General features: G+C 38.5%; 1 protein-coding gene across 1 annotated transcript in view; it reads right to left on the bottom strand.

Annotated features, from left to right (window-relative positions):
* The window catches only part of SPATA31H1 (SPATA31 subfamily H member 1), a 38,628-nt gene extending 21,484 nt beyond the window's left edge, over positions 1-17,144 (bottom strand). Inside the window, exon 1 of the mRNA XM_069581913.1 lies at positions 17,001-17,144. Within this exon, the coding sequence (XP_069438014.1) occupies positions 17,001-17,144 (144 nt within the window). The remainder of the gene's footprint in view (positions 1-17,000) is intronic.
* Between the last annotated feature and the right edge of the window lie 358 nt (positions 17,145-17,502).

Raw genomic sequence — 17,502 nt, 5'->3', positions numbered from 1 at the left:
TTCCAAGCTCAGAGACCTGAAGGGAAAGTTACTTTGACACTGAGAAGTTAAGAGGACTGGAAGGAAGTATCTGAGAAGTTGTAACTACAGGTTGACTTTTGTATAATTTGCAGCTCAAGTTCACATCATCTGCATGGTCCCCAAACCATGATTTTGAAGTTATCCTGGATTGATGGTGCCATAGTCTAAAACAGATGAGATACTCTCTGAGAAAGATCTTCATCCTAAGCTTCAAAAAACTACCATGACTATTGTTGTTGTTGTTGTTGAGTCACTCAGCTGTGTCCAACTCTTTGTGACCCCATAAACTGCAGCATGCCAGGTTTCCCTGTCCTTCACCAACTCACCATGTCCATTGAGTTGGTGGTGCCATCCAACCGTCTCATTCTCTGTCATCCCCTTCTCCTCCTGCCTTCAATCTGTTCCAGCATCAGATTCTTTTCTAATAAGTCGGCTTTTTGCATCAGGTGGCCAAGTATTGGAGCTTCAGCTTCAGCATCAGTCCTTCCAATGACTATTCAGGACTGATTTCCTTTAGGATGGACCAGTTTGATCTCTTTGCATCCCAAGGGATTCTCAAGAATCTTCTCCAACACCGCAGTTCAAAAGCATCAATTCTTCAGTGCTCAGCCTTCTTTATGGTCCAACTCTTATATCCATACATGACTACTGAAAAAAAAACATAGCTTTGACTATATAGACATTTGTCGGCAAAGTAATCTGTCTGCTTTTTAATGCGCTGTTTAGGTTTGTCATAGCTTTTCTTCCAAGGAGCAAGTGTCTCTTAATTTTATGGCTGCAGTCACCATCTGCAGTGATTTTGGAGCCCAAGAAAATAAAGTCTGTCACTGTTTCTATTGTTTCCCCATCTATTTGCCATGAAGTGATGAGACCAGATGCCATATTAGTTTTTTACTATCGAGTTTTAAACCAGCTTTTTCACTCTCCTCTTTCACCTTCATCAAGAGGCTCTTTAGTTCCTCTCTGCTTTCTGTCATAAGGGTGGTGTCATCTGCATATCTGAGGTTGTTGATATTTCTCCCCACAACCATGCTTTCAGCTTGTGCTTCATGCAGCCTGGCATTTCACATGATATCTTTACTCTGCAAATAGGTTAAATAAGCAGGGTGATAAAATACATCCTTGAAATACTCCTTTCCCTATTTGGAACCAGTCCGTTCCATGTTCAGTTCTAACTGTTGCTTCTTGACCTGCATACAGGTTTCTCAGGAGGCAAGTAAGGTGGTATTCCCACCTCTTGAAGAATTTCCCACAGTTTTTTGTGATCCATACAGTCAAAGGCTTTAGCGTAATCAATGAAGCAGTACATTTCTGGAACTCTCTTGCTTTTTCAATGATCCAACAGATGTTGGCAATTTGATCTCTGGTTCCTCTGCCTTTTCTAAATCCAGCTTACACCTTAAAGTTCTCAGTTCACATACTGTTGAAGCCTAGCTTGGAGAATTTTGAGCATTACTTTACTAGCATGTGAGATCAGTGCAGTTGTGTGATAGTTTGAACATTCTTTGGCTTTGCCCTTCTTTAGGATTGGAATAAAAACTGACCTTTTCCAGTCTTGTGGCCTCTGCTGCGTTTTCCAAATTTGCTGGCATATTGAGTGCAACACTTTAAAACCATCACCTTTTAGGATTTTCAATAGTTCAGCTGGAATTCCATCACCTCCACTAGGTTTGTTTCTAGTGCTGCTTCCTAAGGCCCACTTGGCTTCACACTCTAAGATATTTGGCTCCAGGTGAGTGATCATACCATTGTGGTTATCTGGGTCATGAAGATCTTTTTTGTATAGTTGTTCTGTGTATTCTTGCCACCTCTTCTTAATATCTTGTGCTTCTGTTAGGTCCCTACCATTTCTGTCCTTTATTGTGTCCCTTGAATCTATTTGTCACTTCCACTGTGTTAAGTGTAACGGATTTGATTTAGGTCATACCTGAATGGCCTAGTGCTTTTCCCTACTTTCTTTAAGTCTGAATTTTGCAATAATGAGTTCATGATCTGAATCATAGTCAGCTCCTGGTCTTATTTTTATTGACCATATAGAGCTTCTCCATCTTTGGTTGCAAAGAATATAATCAGTCTGATTTCAGTATTGACCATCTGGTGATGTCCATATTTAGAGATGTCTCTTGTGTTGTTGGAAGAGTGTGTTTGCTATGACCAGTGCATTCTCTTGGCAAAACTCTGTTAGACTTTGCCCTGCTTCACTTTGTACTCCAAGGCCAAACTTGCCTGTTACTCCAGGTATCTCTTGACTTCCTACTTTTCCGTTCCAGTCCCCTATGATGAAAAGGATGTCTTTTTTCGGTGTTAGTTCTAGAAGGTCTTGTAGGTCTTCATAGAACCATTCAACTTTGGCTTCTTCAGCATTAGTGGTTGGGGCATAGACTTGGATTATTGTGATATTGAATGGTTTCCCTGGGAAACGAACTGAGATCATTCTGTCATTTTTGAGATTGCACCCAATTCTTGCATTTCAGACTCTTTGACTATGAGGGCTACTCCATTTCTTCTAAGGGATTCTTGCCCACAGTAGTAGATATAATGGTCATCTGAATTAAATTCACCCATTCCAGTCCATTTTAGTTCACTGATTCCTAAAATGTCAATGTTCACTCTAAGCAAGAGCTCCCTTGGTGGCTCAGTGGTAAAGAATCCACCTGTCAATACAAGAGATACGGTTTGATCCCTGTTCTGGGAGGAATCCACAAACCACAGAGCAACTAAGCTCATGGGCCACAACTATTGAGCCTGTGCTCAAGAGCCTGGGAGCCACAACTACTGAGCCCATGTGCCACAACTACTGAAGCTGGAGTGCCCTAGAGCCTATACTCTGTCCGCAATAAGAGAAGCCACGGCAATGAGAAGCCCTTGCACTGCAACTAGAGAGTAGCCCCTACTCACCACAACTAGAGAAAAGCCCAGCAGAAACAAAGACCCAGCACAGCCAAAAATAAATGAATAAAATTATGTTTTAAATTATGTATAAAGGTCTAAGCAGAACATTCAGTAGTTTTATATGGCTAATGGACAAAAACTGACTTCAGGACCAAGAAGGAGGGGCCTTAATAGAAATTCCAGGCTTTTAGTTGGTACCTCCAAGTGGCCATAGCTTGGTAATAAACCTGAAATAAACTAGTCTCTAAAACTGAAGCTCAGCCTTCAATGAGTCTAATACTTGATTGGATTAAGAGCATCTTTCCTTACTCTAGATGACTTCCAGAAGCAAAAATAATTCTACTGTTTAGAGGAAAGTAAATTTATCCAGAGCTTTGAATTATCTCTTAAATTTTACTTTTAAAATATCTGTTATTCAAGTAAAAATTGCCATGTATACTTGAAGATAAGACTGAATGATTGAAAACTAAGAGACAAACACAAGCACTACAAACAAACTCTCAGGCAATCCAGATATTGTTAAAAAGGCATGGCGTTAAAAATATACATGCTTTATGTCTTCACGAAATTAAGTGACAAGATGGAGAATCTTAACCAAGATCTAGAACCTATTTTAATAAATCTAATGGAAATTCTGGAACAACAACAAAAAACTTAAAATGGGTGTAACAGCAGATTAGATGCAACTAACTGAGGAGAAATCTGAAGGCAATATTCATACTGAAGCATAGTGAGGAAAAAAAGAGAAAAAAAGATATAAGAACCAAGAAACGTGAAGGACAAACTGATAGGCATTCCAGAAGAGAAAGAGAGAGAATAGAAAAATATTTGAGAAATTTAATAGTGGATATATGGGGATTCTCTGTACTTACTGCTCAGTTTTGCTGTGAACCTAAAAACTGCTCTAAAAACTAAAGCCTATATTCAGGGGGAAAGTTTAGCCCCAGGAAATTTCCAAAACTGAGAAAGCCTGAGATTCAAGCTATAAGTGCAAGAAGTGTTATGAGCAATGTAAAGACAAAGAAAAGCCAAACTTAGAAAGTACATGCTGAAAACCAAAGTTGCTGAATTTTTAAAAGAGCCAAAGATGAAGGACTCATAACATTCAAAGGAGCAATAAGATTAACAGTTTATATCTTTTTAGAAATAATGGAATCCAGAAAACAGTGGAATAACATCTTTTAAAATAACATTATTTTCTTTTCAGTTCAGTTCAGTTCAGTCGCTCAGTCATATCCAACTCTTTGTGACCCCATGAATCACAGCACACCAGGCCTCCCTGTCCATTACCAACTCCCAGAGTTCACTCAGACTCACATCCATCGAGTCAGTGATGCCATCCAGCCATCTCATCCTGTCATCCCCTTCTCCTCCTGCCGCCAATCCCTCCCAGCATCAGAGTCCTTTCCAATGAGTCAACTCTTCGCATGAGGTGGCCAAAGTACTGGAGTTTCAGCTTTAGTATCATTCCTTCCAGAGAAATCCCAGGGCTGATCGCCTTCAGAATGGACTGGTTGGATCTCCTTGCAGTCCAAGGGACTCTCAAGAGTCTTCTCCAACACCACAGTTCAAAAGCATCAATTCTTCGGCACTCAGCCTTCTTCACAGTCCAACTCTTACATCCATACATGACCACAGGAAAAACCATAGCCTTGACTAGGCGGACCTTTGTTGGCAAAGTGACATCTCTGCTTTTCATTATGCTATCTAGGTTGGTCATAACTTTTCTTCCAAGGAGTAAGCGTCTTTTAATTTCATGGCTACAGTCACCATCTGCAGTGATTTTGGAGCCCAAAAAAATAAAGTCTGACACTGTTTCCACTGGTATGCTAAAAGAAAATAACTACTCAGGGCTTTATACTCAGTGAAACTATCCATTTGGCAGAAAATAACAAAATTCTTATCCTTCAAATAAAAAAAATAAATTTTTTAAAGTTAAAGATGAAAAAGAGACATTTTCAGTCAAACTAACACAACATTGGAGAAGGCCACAGCACCCCACTCCAGTACTCTTGCCTGGAAAATCCCATGGATGGAGGAGCCTGGTAGGCTGCAGTCCATGGGGTCGCTAAGAGTTGGGCACGACTGAGCGACTTCACCTTCACTTTTCACTTTATGCATTGGAGAAGGAAATGGCAACCCACCCCAGTGTTCTTGCCTGAAGAATCCCAGGGACAGGGGAGCCTGGTGGGCTGCCGTCTATGGGGTCGCACAGAGTCGGACACAACTGAAGTGACTTAGCAGCAGCAGCAGCAACACAACATTGTAAATCAATTATAATTCAATTAAAAAAGGATGCCCACTTTCACTACTTCTTCATAACATTGTACTGGAAGTTCTAACCAGAGCAATTAGGTAAGAAAGAGAAATAAAAGACACCCAAATTAGAAAGGAAAAAGTAAAATTATCTCTGTCCACACAGGATATAATCTTACTTACAGAAAATCCTAAAGAACACATATATACAAAAAATTATTAGAGCTAATAAATAAATTTACCTCTAAAAGTTAAAAGACACAACATCAACACACAAATATAAGTTGTATTTCCACATACAGTGAACAATGTGGAAAGAAAATGAAGAATATAATTCCATTTTTAGTATCATAAAGGATAAAATTTTTTAATTAAAAAATAAAATACTTAAGAATGATTTTTTTACTGCAGTATAGTTGATTTGCAATATAATATTAGTTTCTGGTATACAGCATATAGTGATTCAGTATTTTTATATATTATACTCCATTAAAAGTTATTACAAGATAATGGTTATAATTCCTAATGTACAATGTATATATTCTATACATAGTAATATAAACTATTACTATATGATATATATATATCTTTTTCTATACATAGTAATTTGTGTTTCTTAATCCCATACCCCTAATTTGCTCTTCCCCCTTCCCTCTCCCCTCTGGTAATGACTGTTTTCTTCTTTATCTGTGACACTGTTTTATATATACATTTGTTTGTATTATTTTTTAGATTCCACATAAATTATATCATACAGTATTTGTCTATGTAGAAATAAATTTAACCAAAGGGATGTAAGTCTTACATACTGAAAACTACAAAGCATTGTTGAAGACATTAAAGAAGACTTAAGTGGAAAGACAGGCTTACTAACGGATGGGAAGATTTAATTTTGTTAAGATAGCAATACTTATAAGCAATTTACAGATTCAGTATAATCCTATCAAAATCCCAGTTACTTTTTCCTTTCCAATTTGGATGCCTTTTACTTCTCATTTTGGCAGAAACAGCAAAGCTAAAATTCATGTGAAATTACAAGGGACCCTAAATAGCCAAAACAATCCTGAAAAAGAAAAACAAGTTGAACTACTCACACTTTCTGATTTTAAAACTTTCAACAAAGCTACAGTAGTCAAAAACAGTTTGGTACTAATATAAGGATGGACATATAGATTAATGGACCAGAACTGAGAGTCTAGAAATAAACACTCATATTTACAACCAATTGATTTTCTATAAGGATACCAAGACCACTCAACAGGGAAAGACCAGTCATTCAACAAATGGTGCTGGGACATCTGAATAAACATATAGAAAAAAATGAAGTTGTGGGGGTGGGTGGAGCTTCCCTGATGGCTTAGTGGTAAAAAATCTGCCTGCTGTTGCAGAAGGCACAGGTTCAATCCCTGACCTGGGAAGATCCCACATGGTGTGGAGCAACTAAACCCATGCACCACAACTATTGAGCCTGTGCTCTCAAGGCTGGGAACCACAGCTCTGAACCTACGTGCCCTAAAGCATGGCTCTGCAACAAGAGAAACCACTGCAATGAGAAGCCCACACATCACAACTAGAGTAGCCTCTGCTCACCGCATTTAGAGAAAAGACCACACAGCAAGGAAGATCCAGCACAGCCAAAAATAAAAAAAAATGAAGTTGAACCCTTCATGCTATTTACAAAAATTAGCTAAAAATGTATCAAAGACTTAGATCGCAGAGCCAAAACTATAACATTCTTAGAAGAAAAAAAAAGGTTGTGATGATTAGTTTTATGTTAATTTTATGTCATGATGGTTAATTTTATATGCTAGGCAATGGTACCCCTGGTTGTGACCAAACAGTAGTCTAGATGTTGCTGTAGAAGTATTTTTAAGATATGATTAACATCTAAAATCAGTAGACTTTAAGTAAAATAAATTACCCTACATAATGTAGGTGGGCATCATCCTATTAGTTGATGGCCTTAAAGCAGAGAATGAGGTATGTTTCCTGAAGAGGAAGGAATTCTGCCTTAAGATGGAAAAACAGAAACCCTGAGTTTTCAACCTGCCATAAGAATTGGGTTTGTCAGCCCATATAATTATGTAAGCCAATTCTCTCTCTTGCTCTCACATTTGTGTTCAGGTGTGCATGTCTTGCAGAGAAGGCAATGGCACCCCACTCCAGTACTCTTGCCTGGAAAATCCCATGGATGGAGGAGCCTGGTGGGCTGCAGTCCATGGGGTCGCTAACAGTCGGACACGACTGAGCGACTTCACTTTCACTTTTCACTTTCATGCATTGGAGAAGGAAATGGCAACCCACTCCAGTGTTCTTGCCTGGAGAATCCTTGGGACGGCAGAGCCTTGTGGGTTGCCGTCTATGGGGTCACACAGAGTCGGACACGACTGAAGCGACTTAGCAGCAGCAACAGCAGTGCATGTGTTGTGTGTGGCTCAGAGGGTAAAGAATCTGCCTGCAATGCAGGAGACTTGGGTTCAGTCCCTGGGTTGGGAAGATCCCCTGAAGGAGGGCGTGGCAACCCACTCCAGTACACTTGCCTGGAAAATCCCCATGGACAGAAGACCCTGGTGGGCTACAGTCCATGGGATCACAAAGAGTCAGACATGACTAAGCAACTAAGCACACCACACAGCAGTGTTGTGTGTAATAATAAAGAATATATTTGGTGTTTGTCTTGGGTTCCTGACCCAAAGGTCCAAAAACCCTTGGAATTTCCTGAGTGATAGAAATGCTTTGGCTGTTAATGAAAAAGAAAAACGGATTACTTCTCCCTTTATTGTAGGGACCTAGAATAACCTTCCTGGAGAAGAGAACTGCAACCCACTCCAGTTTTCTTGCCTGGAGAATTCCATGGACAGAGGAGCCTGGCGGGCTACAGTCCATGGGGTCGCAAAGAGTCGGACACAACTGAGCAACTAATACTATACTAATACTAGAATAATCTTGATTCTAAAATCTGATAAAGATAGTACTAGAAAGGAAAATTACAGGTCAATTATTTTCATCATTACAAGTGCAAAAAAATGCAAATGTTTTCTAAGATACTTTTTAAAATACAGATATAAAAACTCTAAATGACATATCAGCAAACTATTAATACATTAAAAGGATCATTAACAACATCACAAACGTCATATTTATTCCAGGAATTCCCAGGTAGTTTAATATTTTAGAAATTAATTGTAATGCAGCACATTAGTAGAATAAACAAGAGAAGGCATATGAGCATCTCAATAGAGGCAGAAAAAGCCTTGATAAAATTCAATACCCATTCATGCAAAAATTCTTAGCAAACTAGAAATAAAAGAAAGCTTTCTTAATCTAATGAACATTTGCAAAAATCACGTAGAAAACAATATACATGAAGGATGAGGTAAGGAAAACCTCCTTCTGTATTAAAAAAAAAAAAAAAAAGAAGAAGGGGCTTCCTTGGTGGTCCAGTGATTAAAATTTGCCTTGCAATTTAGGGGATGAGAATTTGATTCCTGATCAGGGAACGAAGCTCCCACATGCCGTAGAGCAACTAAGTGCAACAGAAGATTCTGCCCAAGATTCCGGGTGTCACAGCTAAAATCTGATGCAGCCAAAGAAATAGATACACACATATATTTTTTAAATAAATAAAAAGAAGATAAAGATTTCCACTAGCATCACTTCTGTTGAACAATGTACTTGAAGTTCTAGTCAGTGCAAAAGAGCAAGGAAAAGAAATAAAAGGCATAAGGACTGAAAAAGAAGAAATAAAATTATCACTCTCAGACAATATGATTGTATAGAATATCACAATATACTTTTCAAACAAGAATATATAGATAAGTTTTAAGGAGTGATAAGCAAATTTAGCAAAGTCTCTGAGCATAAGGGGGCTTCCCTGATAGCTCAGTTGGTAAAGAATCCGCCCTCAATGCAGGAGGGCCCCGGTTCTACTCCTGGGTTGGGAAGATCGCTGGAGAAGGATAGGCTACCCACTCCAGTATTCTTGGGCTTCCCTTGTGGCTCAGCTGGTAAAGAATCCACCTGCAGTGGGGAAGACCTGGGTTCCATCCCTGGGTTGGGAAGATCCCCTGGAGAAGGGAAAGGCTATCCACTCCAGTATTCTGGCCTAGAGAATTCCATGGACTGTATAGTCCATGGGGTCGCAAAGAGTCAGACACAATTGAGCAACTTTCACTTCACTGAGTAGAAGATCAATATAAAAACATCTACTTATTTCCAGGCATTGGCATCATTTAGAAGATGACACTTCAAATATTATACCAAACCAAACACTCTGAACCTCCTGATAACCATCATTATCTATGAAATAATCTTGCCCCCCGAAAACAAGCCTAATTCTGATAAGGCCTAGATCCAACTTCCTCATTTATAGGAAACACAGAAGACAAAAAAAACATAAATGACAACTGGGGCATTTAATAAGCAAAATTCTGCTTGAAAAACTCTAGAAGATAAACAGCCCCTTTCTTTAATACAAAAAATGGAAAGAAAGAAAATCACGGAGGTGGGGAATCTACAAATTAGAAAAAATGTAAGAAACCACCAACCAATCTTTCTTTAATACAAAAATGGAAAGAAAAAAAATAATGCAAAGAAAAATATAGAGGTGGAGAATCTATTAATACAAATTAGAAAGAACTTAAGAAACACACCAACCAATCTCGATATGTGGACCTTATTTGATCTTGAGTTAAACAGACTGTAAACAATACTTTGTATCATTTATGAGACAATTGAAATTTGAATACTGATGGTATCTAATGGTATTCAAGGATTATTATTAAAGTTTTAGGCATAATAATATTATTAAGTGTTTTCAAAGAGCCCTTAATTTTTTAGATATTCATATTTAATTATTAATGAAATTATATTATCTGAGATTAGCTACAAAATTATGTGGTAAGAGAGTTGAACCTGGGTGATGGGTTCATGGAGATTCATTATATATTTCTACATGCTATTGATTTGTTTGAAAAATTTCATAATAAAAATGAAAAACAATCACTATAATTTTAAAAAACCTTCTTTATTGAAAACTAAGTATTATTGGAAGATATAAGAAGACCTAAATAAATGGAGATACAAATACATTCATAGGTCAGAAGACTGATTATTTTTAGGAAGTCAGTTATCCTCAATTTGAACTACAAATCCAACGCAATTTCAATCAAAATCCTGAATGTCTTTATGTGACAGTTAACAGAATGATTTTAAAATTTGTTCAATGACCTAGAATAGCTAAGGCAATTTTGAAGGTCAAAGTTGGAATATTTACTGGGCCAGATTTCAAGACCATCTACAAAACAATTATATATTTAAGAACAGTTGTCAGTGCAAGTATAGAAAATAAACCAGTGTGACAAAGAGGAGACTCTTGAAACAGAACCACACTTATATATAATTACCTAATTTATGACAGGGTCACCAGTGCAAGTCAATGAGAAAATGATGGTTATTTCAATAAATGGTGTTGGAAGAAAGGACCAGGATTTTAGAGTGAGGTGGTGAGGTATGGTCATGTAAGTGCAGAGTCAATTTTAAAATTCTAATATTTTGTTCATTGTAGATTTTCCACATTAAGTTTGTCTTTTTTAACAGTATTGCATTAAATATTATCTTAATCACAAAGTTTTATGGTGACCTTAAATGTTGTCCCCAAGTTGAGTGCTTCATTTATTTCACAGTCATCCCTGCCTTGCTTTGAGCGAGCTCCGGGATGGACTGAGAAGCCTGGCATGCTGCAGTCCATGCGGCTGCAAAGAGTCAGACAGGACTGAGCAACTAAATTGTGCTGATTCCCTGCCCTACTGGAGGAATTGGATATCTGTGTAGAACAAAAAAGAACTTTTATCCCTACCTTACACATCATACAGAAAAAGTAATTTGAGATGGATCATAGATCTAAATGTGAAATGGAAAAAAAAAAAAAAAAGCTTTTTAGAAGAAACATAAAAGAGTATCATCATAGCCTAGCAATGGGCAAAGATTTTTCACACTGGAAAAAAGCAGAAAAATCATTAAACGTAAATCCAAAATTGATAAATTAGATTTCACTAAAATTAAGAACTTCTTTTTAACACACCATTGTGAGTGAAAAGGTAAGCCACAGAGTGAGGATTTGTTTTTAATACCTATAACTGACAAAAGACTCATATGCATAATTAAAGAATTCCTAAAAGTCAATAAGTATTTAAAAGGTTGACAACCCAATCCTTACAAATGGGCAGATGAGCAGACAGTTCACAAGAGGATTTCCAAAAGACCAATAAACCTGAGAAGTTGTTCCATATCATTTATCATTAGGGAAATGCTCATTAAACCACAATGCAGAGACACATGTACCCCAATGTTCATCGCAGCACTGTTTATAATAGCCAGGACATGGAAACAACCTAGATGTCCATCAGCAGATGAATGGATAAGAAAGCTGTGGTACATATACACAATGGAGTATTACTCAGCTGTTAAAAAGAATTCATTTGAATTAGTTCTGATGAGATGGATGAAACTGGAGCCGATTATACAGAGTGAAGTAAGCCAGAAAGAAAAACACCAATACAGTATACTAACACATATATATGGAATTTAGGAAGATGGCAATGACGACCCTGTATGCAAGACAGGGAAAGAGACACAGATGTGTATAATGGACTTTTGGACTCAGAGGGAGAGGGAGAGGGTGGGACGATTTGGGAGAATGACATTCTAACATGTATACTATCATGTGAAATGAATCGCCAGTCTATGTCTGACGCAGGATGCAGCATGCTTGGGGCTGGTGCATGGGGATGACTCAGAAAGATGTTATGGGGAGGGAGGTGGGAGGGGGGTTCATGTTTGGGAAAGCATGTAAGAATTAAAGATTTTAAAATTTAAAAAATAAAAAACTAAAAAAAAAAAAAAACCACAATGCAATACCAAACATACTCGTTAGAGTAACTGAACTTAGATACAAGTACTGGCAAGAATGTGGAGAAACTGGAACACTCGCACCCTACTTGTGGGAATGTAAATGGGTATAATCACTTTAGAAAACTGTTCAACATCATCTACTAAAATTAAACATATTACCACTTGCCCAAGGAATTTTTCTCCTCCTGGAAGTAGGGTTCCATATCAAGAATGTGTCATTTGCAATGAACATCCTGAAACCTCACTTTGTCAAATAAATATACATTTTTAAGTATAAAATAACAACTGGCTTTTTGAAATGCAATATGCAAGAATTATAGCCACTGGATCATGAAATGAAAATGTTTGGTTTATTTTTTATGCCAGCAGATAGTTAAATATCATTTTATATATTTCAATATACATTAGGTCCCCAAACTAATAAGCATGACATAATGGCACTTCAGAATTTATTGTTGACAACATACATGAACCTCAAAAATATGCTCAGCAAAAAGAAGCCAGATAGTAAAGAATATACATTGTATATTAAAACACTGTGTATTTAAACAAGTTTCAAGAATAGGCAAAACTAATCCATGATGATAGAAATCAGAAATGATGTTTCCTTTGAGTAGAAAAGAACATGAGGGAACTTTCCAGGATTATGGCAATGCTTGCTGTACCTTGACTGGGGTGTTAGTTGATGAGTGTATGAATTTATCAAAATTCATCAAGCGGTACACTTAGTATCTGTGCATTTTACTGCATGTAACTACAAGTGTCCTCCACTTCTTGCAAATTTGCTTTATGCTGCTTCCATTTTAAGAAAGACCTATATTAGTATGTTTTTGCTAACTGAAAGAATTCTACAGAGGATTTTTATTTTTATGGGGGAAACAAAGGCAAAAAACATTCAACGTTCATTTTGCAGTGAGTTATTGTAGAAGCAGCACGCACTCCAGCAGCAAGAATGGCCCTGCCACACAGCTTCCCTGGGAACTCTACTCAGCATCTCAGCATCAGGCCGTCATAGCTTTGCAATGTGTCTGTGAGCATCTGTGCTTTATCTCAATTTATTCTATGCATCCATTAGGAAGATATATGCTAAGGTTATCGCTTCTCTTTGTGTCATTTTGGCTTATAAAAGGTTCCATAGACTCACTCTACTTTTCTTTGTTGTTGTTTTAATTTTTTTATTGTGGTAAAAGTGAAGGGGAACCTGTGTACCTGAATAAAAAGTAGGATTTTGGGGAAAAAAAAAAAAAGCTTCTTCTTACATAAATATGTAGTGAGAATTTTTTTTATGTAGAAGAGCGGCATGGAATAAGTTACACTCCACCTTGTGTTTATTGCTGCATTCTTCTGGGAGAGATGTTTCCCCTCACCAAAAAAGGTAGCCAGGACTGTGTTCTTACAGTCTTGTTTCTCCTAATCTGGAATAGATAGCTAGTTTTTGGGTGCAGAAATTGGTTGGAACTTCCAGTGTATGCTATATCTCAATATGTGAGATAACCCTCATATAAGACTAGGCCTGTGGAGAATTTTAAGCTGAACTGTGCCAGAGGTTTAGTGTTTGGTGCTTCTGGAGTTTAGAAGAGATGAGCCGACTCCCTGAAACTGGGAAGCAACAGGGACGCTACAGGTTTGGTAGGGAGTGAGGCCCTCAGCCTGATGCAGTTTATTCCTCCTGCTCTTAAGAGCTCAGATATAGTGGACTGGGGGCCTTGGCAAAGGTTTCTGTGACTAAGCTTGGCACACAACTGCAATTTTTGCCTTCAGATGGCAAAGAAGAAAAGTAACAGCTGTTTCCATAGCTAAGGACCTGCCCTCTGCTATTTTGGACAAATTGCACCCACTCCAGGGTTCTCATATGGGAAGAAAAACAGATACTAGACTTTGTGCCAACCCAGGTGATAGGAAGTTTAAGCTGGATTATATTTGATGTAGACAAAGAAATACATTTGCCATTTTTCAGGCCTAAATGTTTGGGGGGGGGTTCATATCTGTTAAGTCAATTAAATGTCACGCATCTCTTGTTACATGAGAAAAAGTGAACATTTATCTCTTACAGATGATATTAAAATGAACTTTGCAATTTTAAGAAAACACGGTGTTGTAAAATAAAATATTATTTATCCCAAATCGCTTAAATATTATGAAAAAGTGATTAAACAATTTTTAAATTTTTAAGGTGATTGACAAATTTAGACAAAGAAGTTTGAAAGTCAAAAAGTTTAAGAAATGCTGCAGGCAGTGGGATGCTGATAAATTTTTGTTAGTTTCTTTTTGTTTGTTTGTTTTTGGCCATGCCAAGAGACATGTGGGATCTTAGCTCCCCAACCAGGGATCAAATGTGTACCCCTTACAGTGGAAGTGCACAGTCTTAACCTCTGGACTGCCAGGGAAGTCCCTATTAGTTTCTTTAGTGACTTTTAGTGGAGTGGCACAATTAGCTTTGGGAGGTTGTGTGTGTGCTGTTGTGTTGTTTTGTAGAGCCAGGGTCTATGCTCTTAGGCTGTAAAACATTTGTAGGAGACCACTTAGAGACTGAAAACAGTTCAAGAGGAATTGTAGTTAAAACATTGACACTGAATCTGGATGGCCACATTTGAGAAATGTTTCTGAGAAAAAAAACTAAAAGGACTTTGTGGCCAAATACATAGCCACTATCTATCTCCAAGATCTAAAGTCTAGGTTAGTGCCACCCAACAGAATATTCTATGATGATGGAAATCATCCTATCTATCTGAACACTTGAATGTAGGTAGTGCAATTAAGGAACCAAATTTTAAATTTTATTTAATTTTGGTCAATTTAAATTTAAATGGCCATATGTAGCCAACAGATATTAAACTGGATAGCCCAAGTCTAGACTATTAATTTGAGAAGCTTGATTAATATCTCCACAATACATATGTTTTCTGCCTCCTGCCACACTTGTAACTTTTGTCAGATGTTTCCTGTGTTGTTTAAAATGCCATCTTTTCAATCATACAGGGTTAAAACTGAGAAGCCATTCTTTGATTTCACAAACCTAGGTGGAGTGCTTACTACGTGAAAGGTAGTATACCAGGCATGGAGGATACAAAGATGAATATAGTCCTCGTAGGAAAATGATGATAATGTTCACAGTCAACTGTTTGTATTTAAGGTCCAATCAGGAAAAAAGACTCAGTCTCTTCGCTTTCTCTTTTTGTCCTTTTTTTGGGCACATAGTGTGGCAGGGTCTTAGTTCTTCAACCAGGGCTCAAACTCATGCTCCCTTCAATGGAAGCTCAGAGTCCTATCCATTGGAATTTCCCCTTCGCTCTTTCTGCCTTGCTTCCTACATCCAAATTTTCACCCAAGGCCCTTATCCTTTTACAGCCCAGAGGGCAGAGATTTTTGTTCCTTCCATTAACTGCTTCACCCATAGTCCCCAGAGGAATGCCTTGTACATGGTGTTGGTGGCAGGTGATAAACACTGGGGGAGTGAATCAAGGTCCTCTTTCCCATCTTGCTGCTCTGGTTCTTTCAGTTCCTTTTCTCTCCTCACTACATTTTTAACGTAGCCTCTATTGGTTTAACCAAGCCAGGGAACTAACGTAGGCACTCACTGTGCTGTGCTGTGCTAAGTTGCTTCAGTCGTGTCCGACTCTTTGGGACCCCATGGACTGTAACCCACCAGGCTCCTCTGTCCCTAGAATTCCCCAGGCAATTCTGCTGGGGTGGGTAGCCATTCCCTTCTCCAGGGGATCTTCCCAACCCAGGTCTCCCGCATTGCAGGTGGATTCTTTACCAGCTGAGCCACAAGGGAAGCACTCACTGGAGGTATGTAAAGCCTCACATTGAAAGTATGGTACTTGGGACTTCTCTGGCAGTCCAGTGGTTAGGACTCGGTGCCACGGCCCAGGGTTCAATCCCTGCTCAGGGAACTAAGATTTCTGTCAGGTAATGTGGCCAAAAACCAAAATGAAACAAAACACCAAACAAGTACAAATACAAACGACCAAAAAACCCAAAGTATGGTGCTCAGTTTAACAGCAGTAGCATCACCTGGGAGCTCCTTAGAATTGCAGACTCTCAATCCCTTCCCCTGACTACTGAATCAGAATCTGCTTTTTAATTAGACTCCCAAATGATAAGTTTGAGGAAAAAAGTTTAAATTTTCTTAAGTTTAAATTCTGTTTAGATGACGCAGATCTAAGTACACTTTCACCTGGCTTTAAAATCTTTAATATCTTTCAGTTGCAGACAGAGTAGTATTTATGCAAACTATTCAGTCTGGCATTTGAATCCCTCTACAAGAGGACTTCTAACTTCTTTCCTTTTTCTAACCTCTTTTCCTCTCAGTTTTCCCCAAACCATTCCCTACACTTCTACACTCCATCCGGGTAGATGTTTTCACCTCTCTTCAAAACACTCCTATCACTCTTCTGCTTCCCTTGCTTTCTCCCAATCAATTCCTTCTGTCCAGAAGTCATCCATTACTCTCCTCCCCCTATCCTATCCACTTTTAAAATCGTATCCTTCCTCTGAAACACAACTCAAACCTAAGCTCCCCCAAAGATATTTTATAGATCTTACAGTACTCTTTACCTCCCATCTATTTAGCAATATTTATACATCTATTAACTCATCCCTTTCTCTTTCCTTGGGCTATATGTATATACATATATTTGTCTGTCTCCCCTGCTACACCTTGAAAAGGTGGAGATGGTGTTTTATTCTTCTTCAATGCCCAGTATGCTGCCATATATAATAGGTGCTCAAGGTTTGTTGAAATGAATTGAAAGGAAAAGAACTGAGGATGACTTATAGGAAGACATCCATAGGTACTATCTCAACTTCCCTCTTTCCACTGTCAGTTCTTCCCATAGGCCAAGATTAGGAGTTTCTATGTCTCCAGGAGCAGAGTAAAGGAGCAGATAATTTCAAGAGACTGTTGCACCACGTACCTCTGAGCATGTCTTGGCTGCCACCTGTTCCCTATTCTGTTTCCCAGAAAACAGCATCCAAAGCCCCCAGACAAGGAAACCAAATAATAGTAGAAGGCTGACATATGGTGGCAGTGGGATGGTGAGCTCCCAAATCGGAGCCATTCCTCAACCCCATGCCCGTCTCAGCCAAACAGTTTTATCCTTCAAGGCTATAACTCCATATGATGTCACAATGGGCATCCCAAGAGTCCAGCCAATGTGCTTGCTGCTTGAGTCTCTTCTCTGAGTCATACGCCTGCTGCCCTTTTCTGCAGCTGCCTTTGTGCCCTGCTCTGACAGCCAACGCTCAAGGAAGCTCCTTTATGATTCTTCTACAATTGGACTGGACCATTTGTTATAGACCAGAGAATATAGTGGCAAGGTTTCAAAAGAGCAAGCCTTCCAAATGGCATGCCCTGCCCTGTAAGTATCTTCTCTGGAGCCAGTAACTTCCTAGAGGTCCAGGTATGGTGCCATATGT

Source organism: Ovis canadensis, chromosome 3 (assembly GCF_042477335.2).
Source record: "Ovis canadensis isolate MfBH-ARS-UI-01 breed Bighorn chromosome 3, ARS-UI_OviCan_v2, whole genome shotgun sequence".
NCBI lineage: Eukaryota > Metazoa > Chordata > Mammalia > Artiodactyla > Bovidae > Ovis > Ovis canadensis.
Note: the sequence above shows the minus strand (reverse complement) of the source record. Positions and strands in the feature narration are given on the sequence as shown.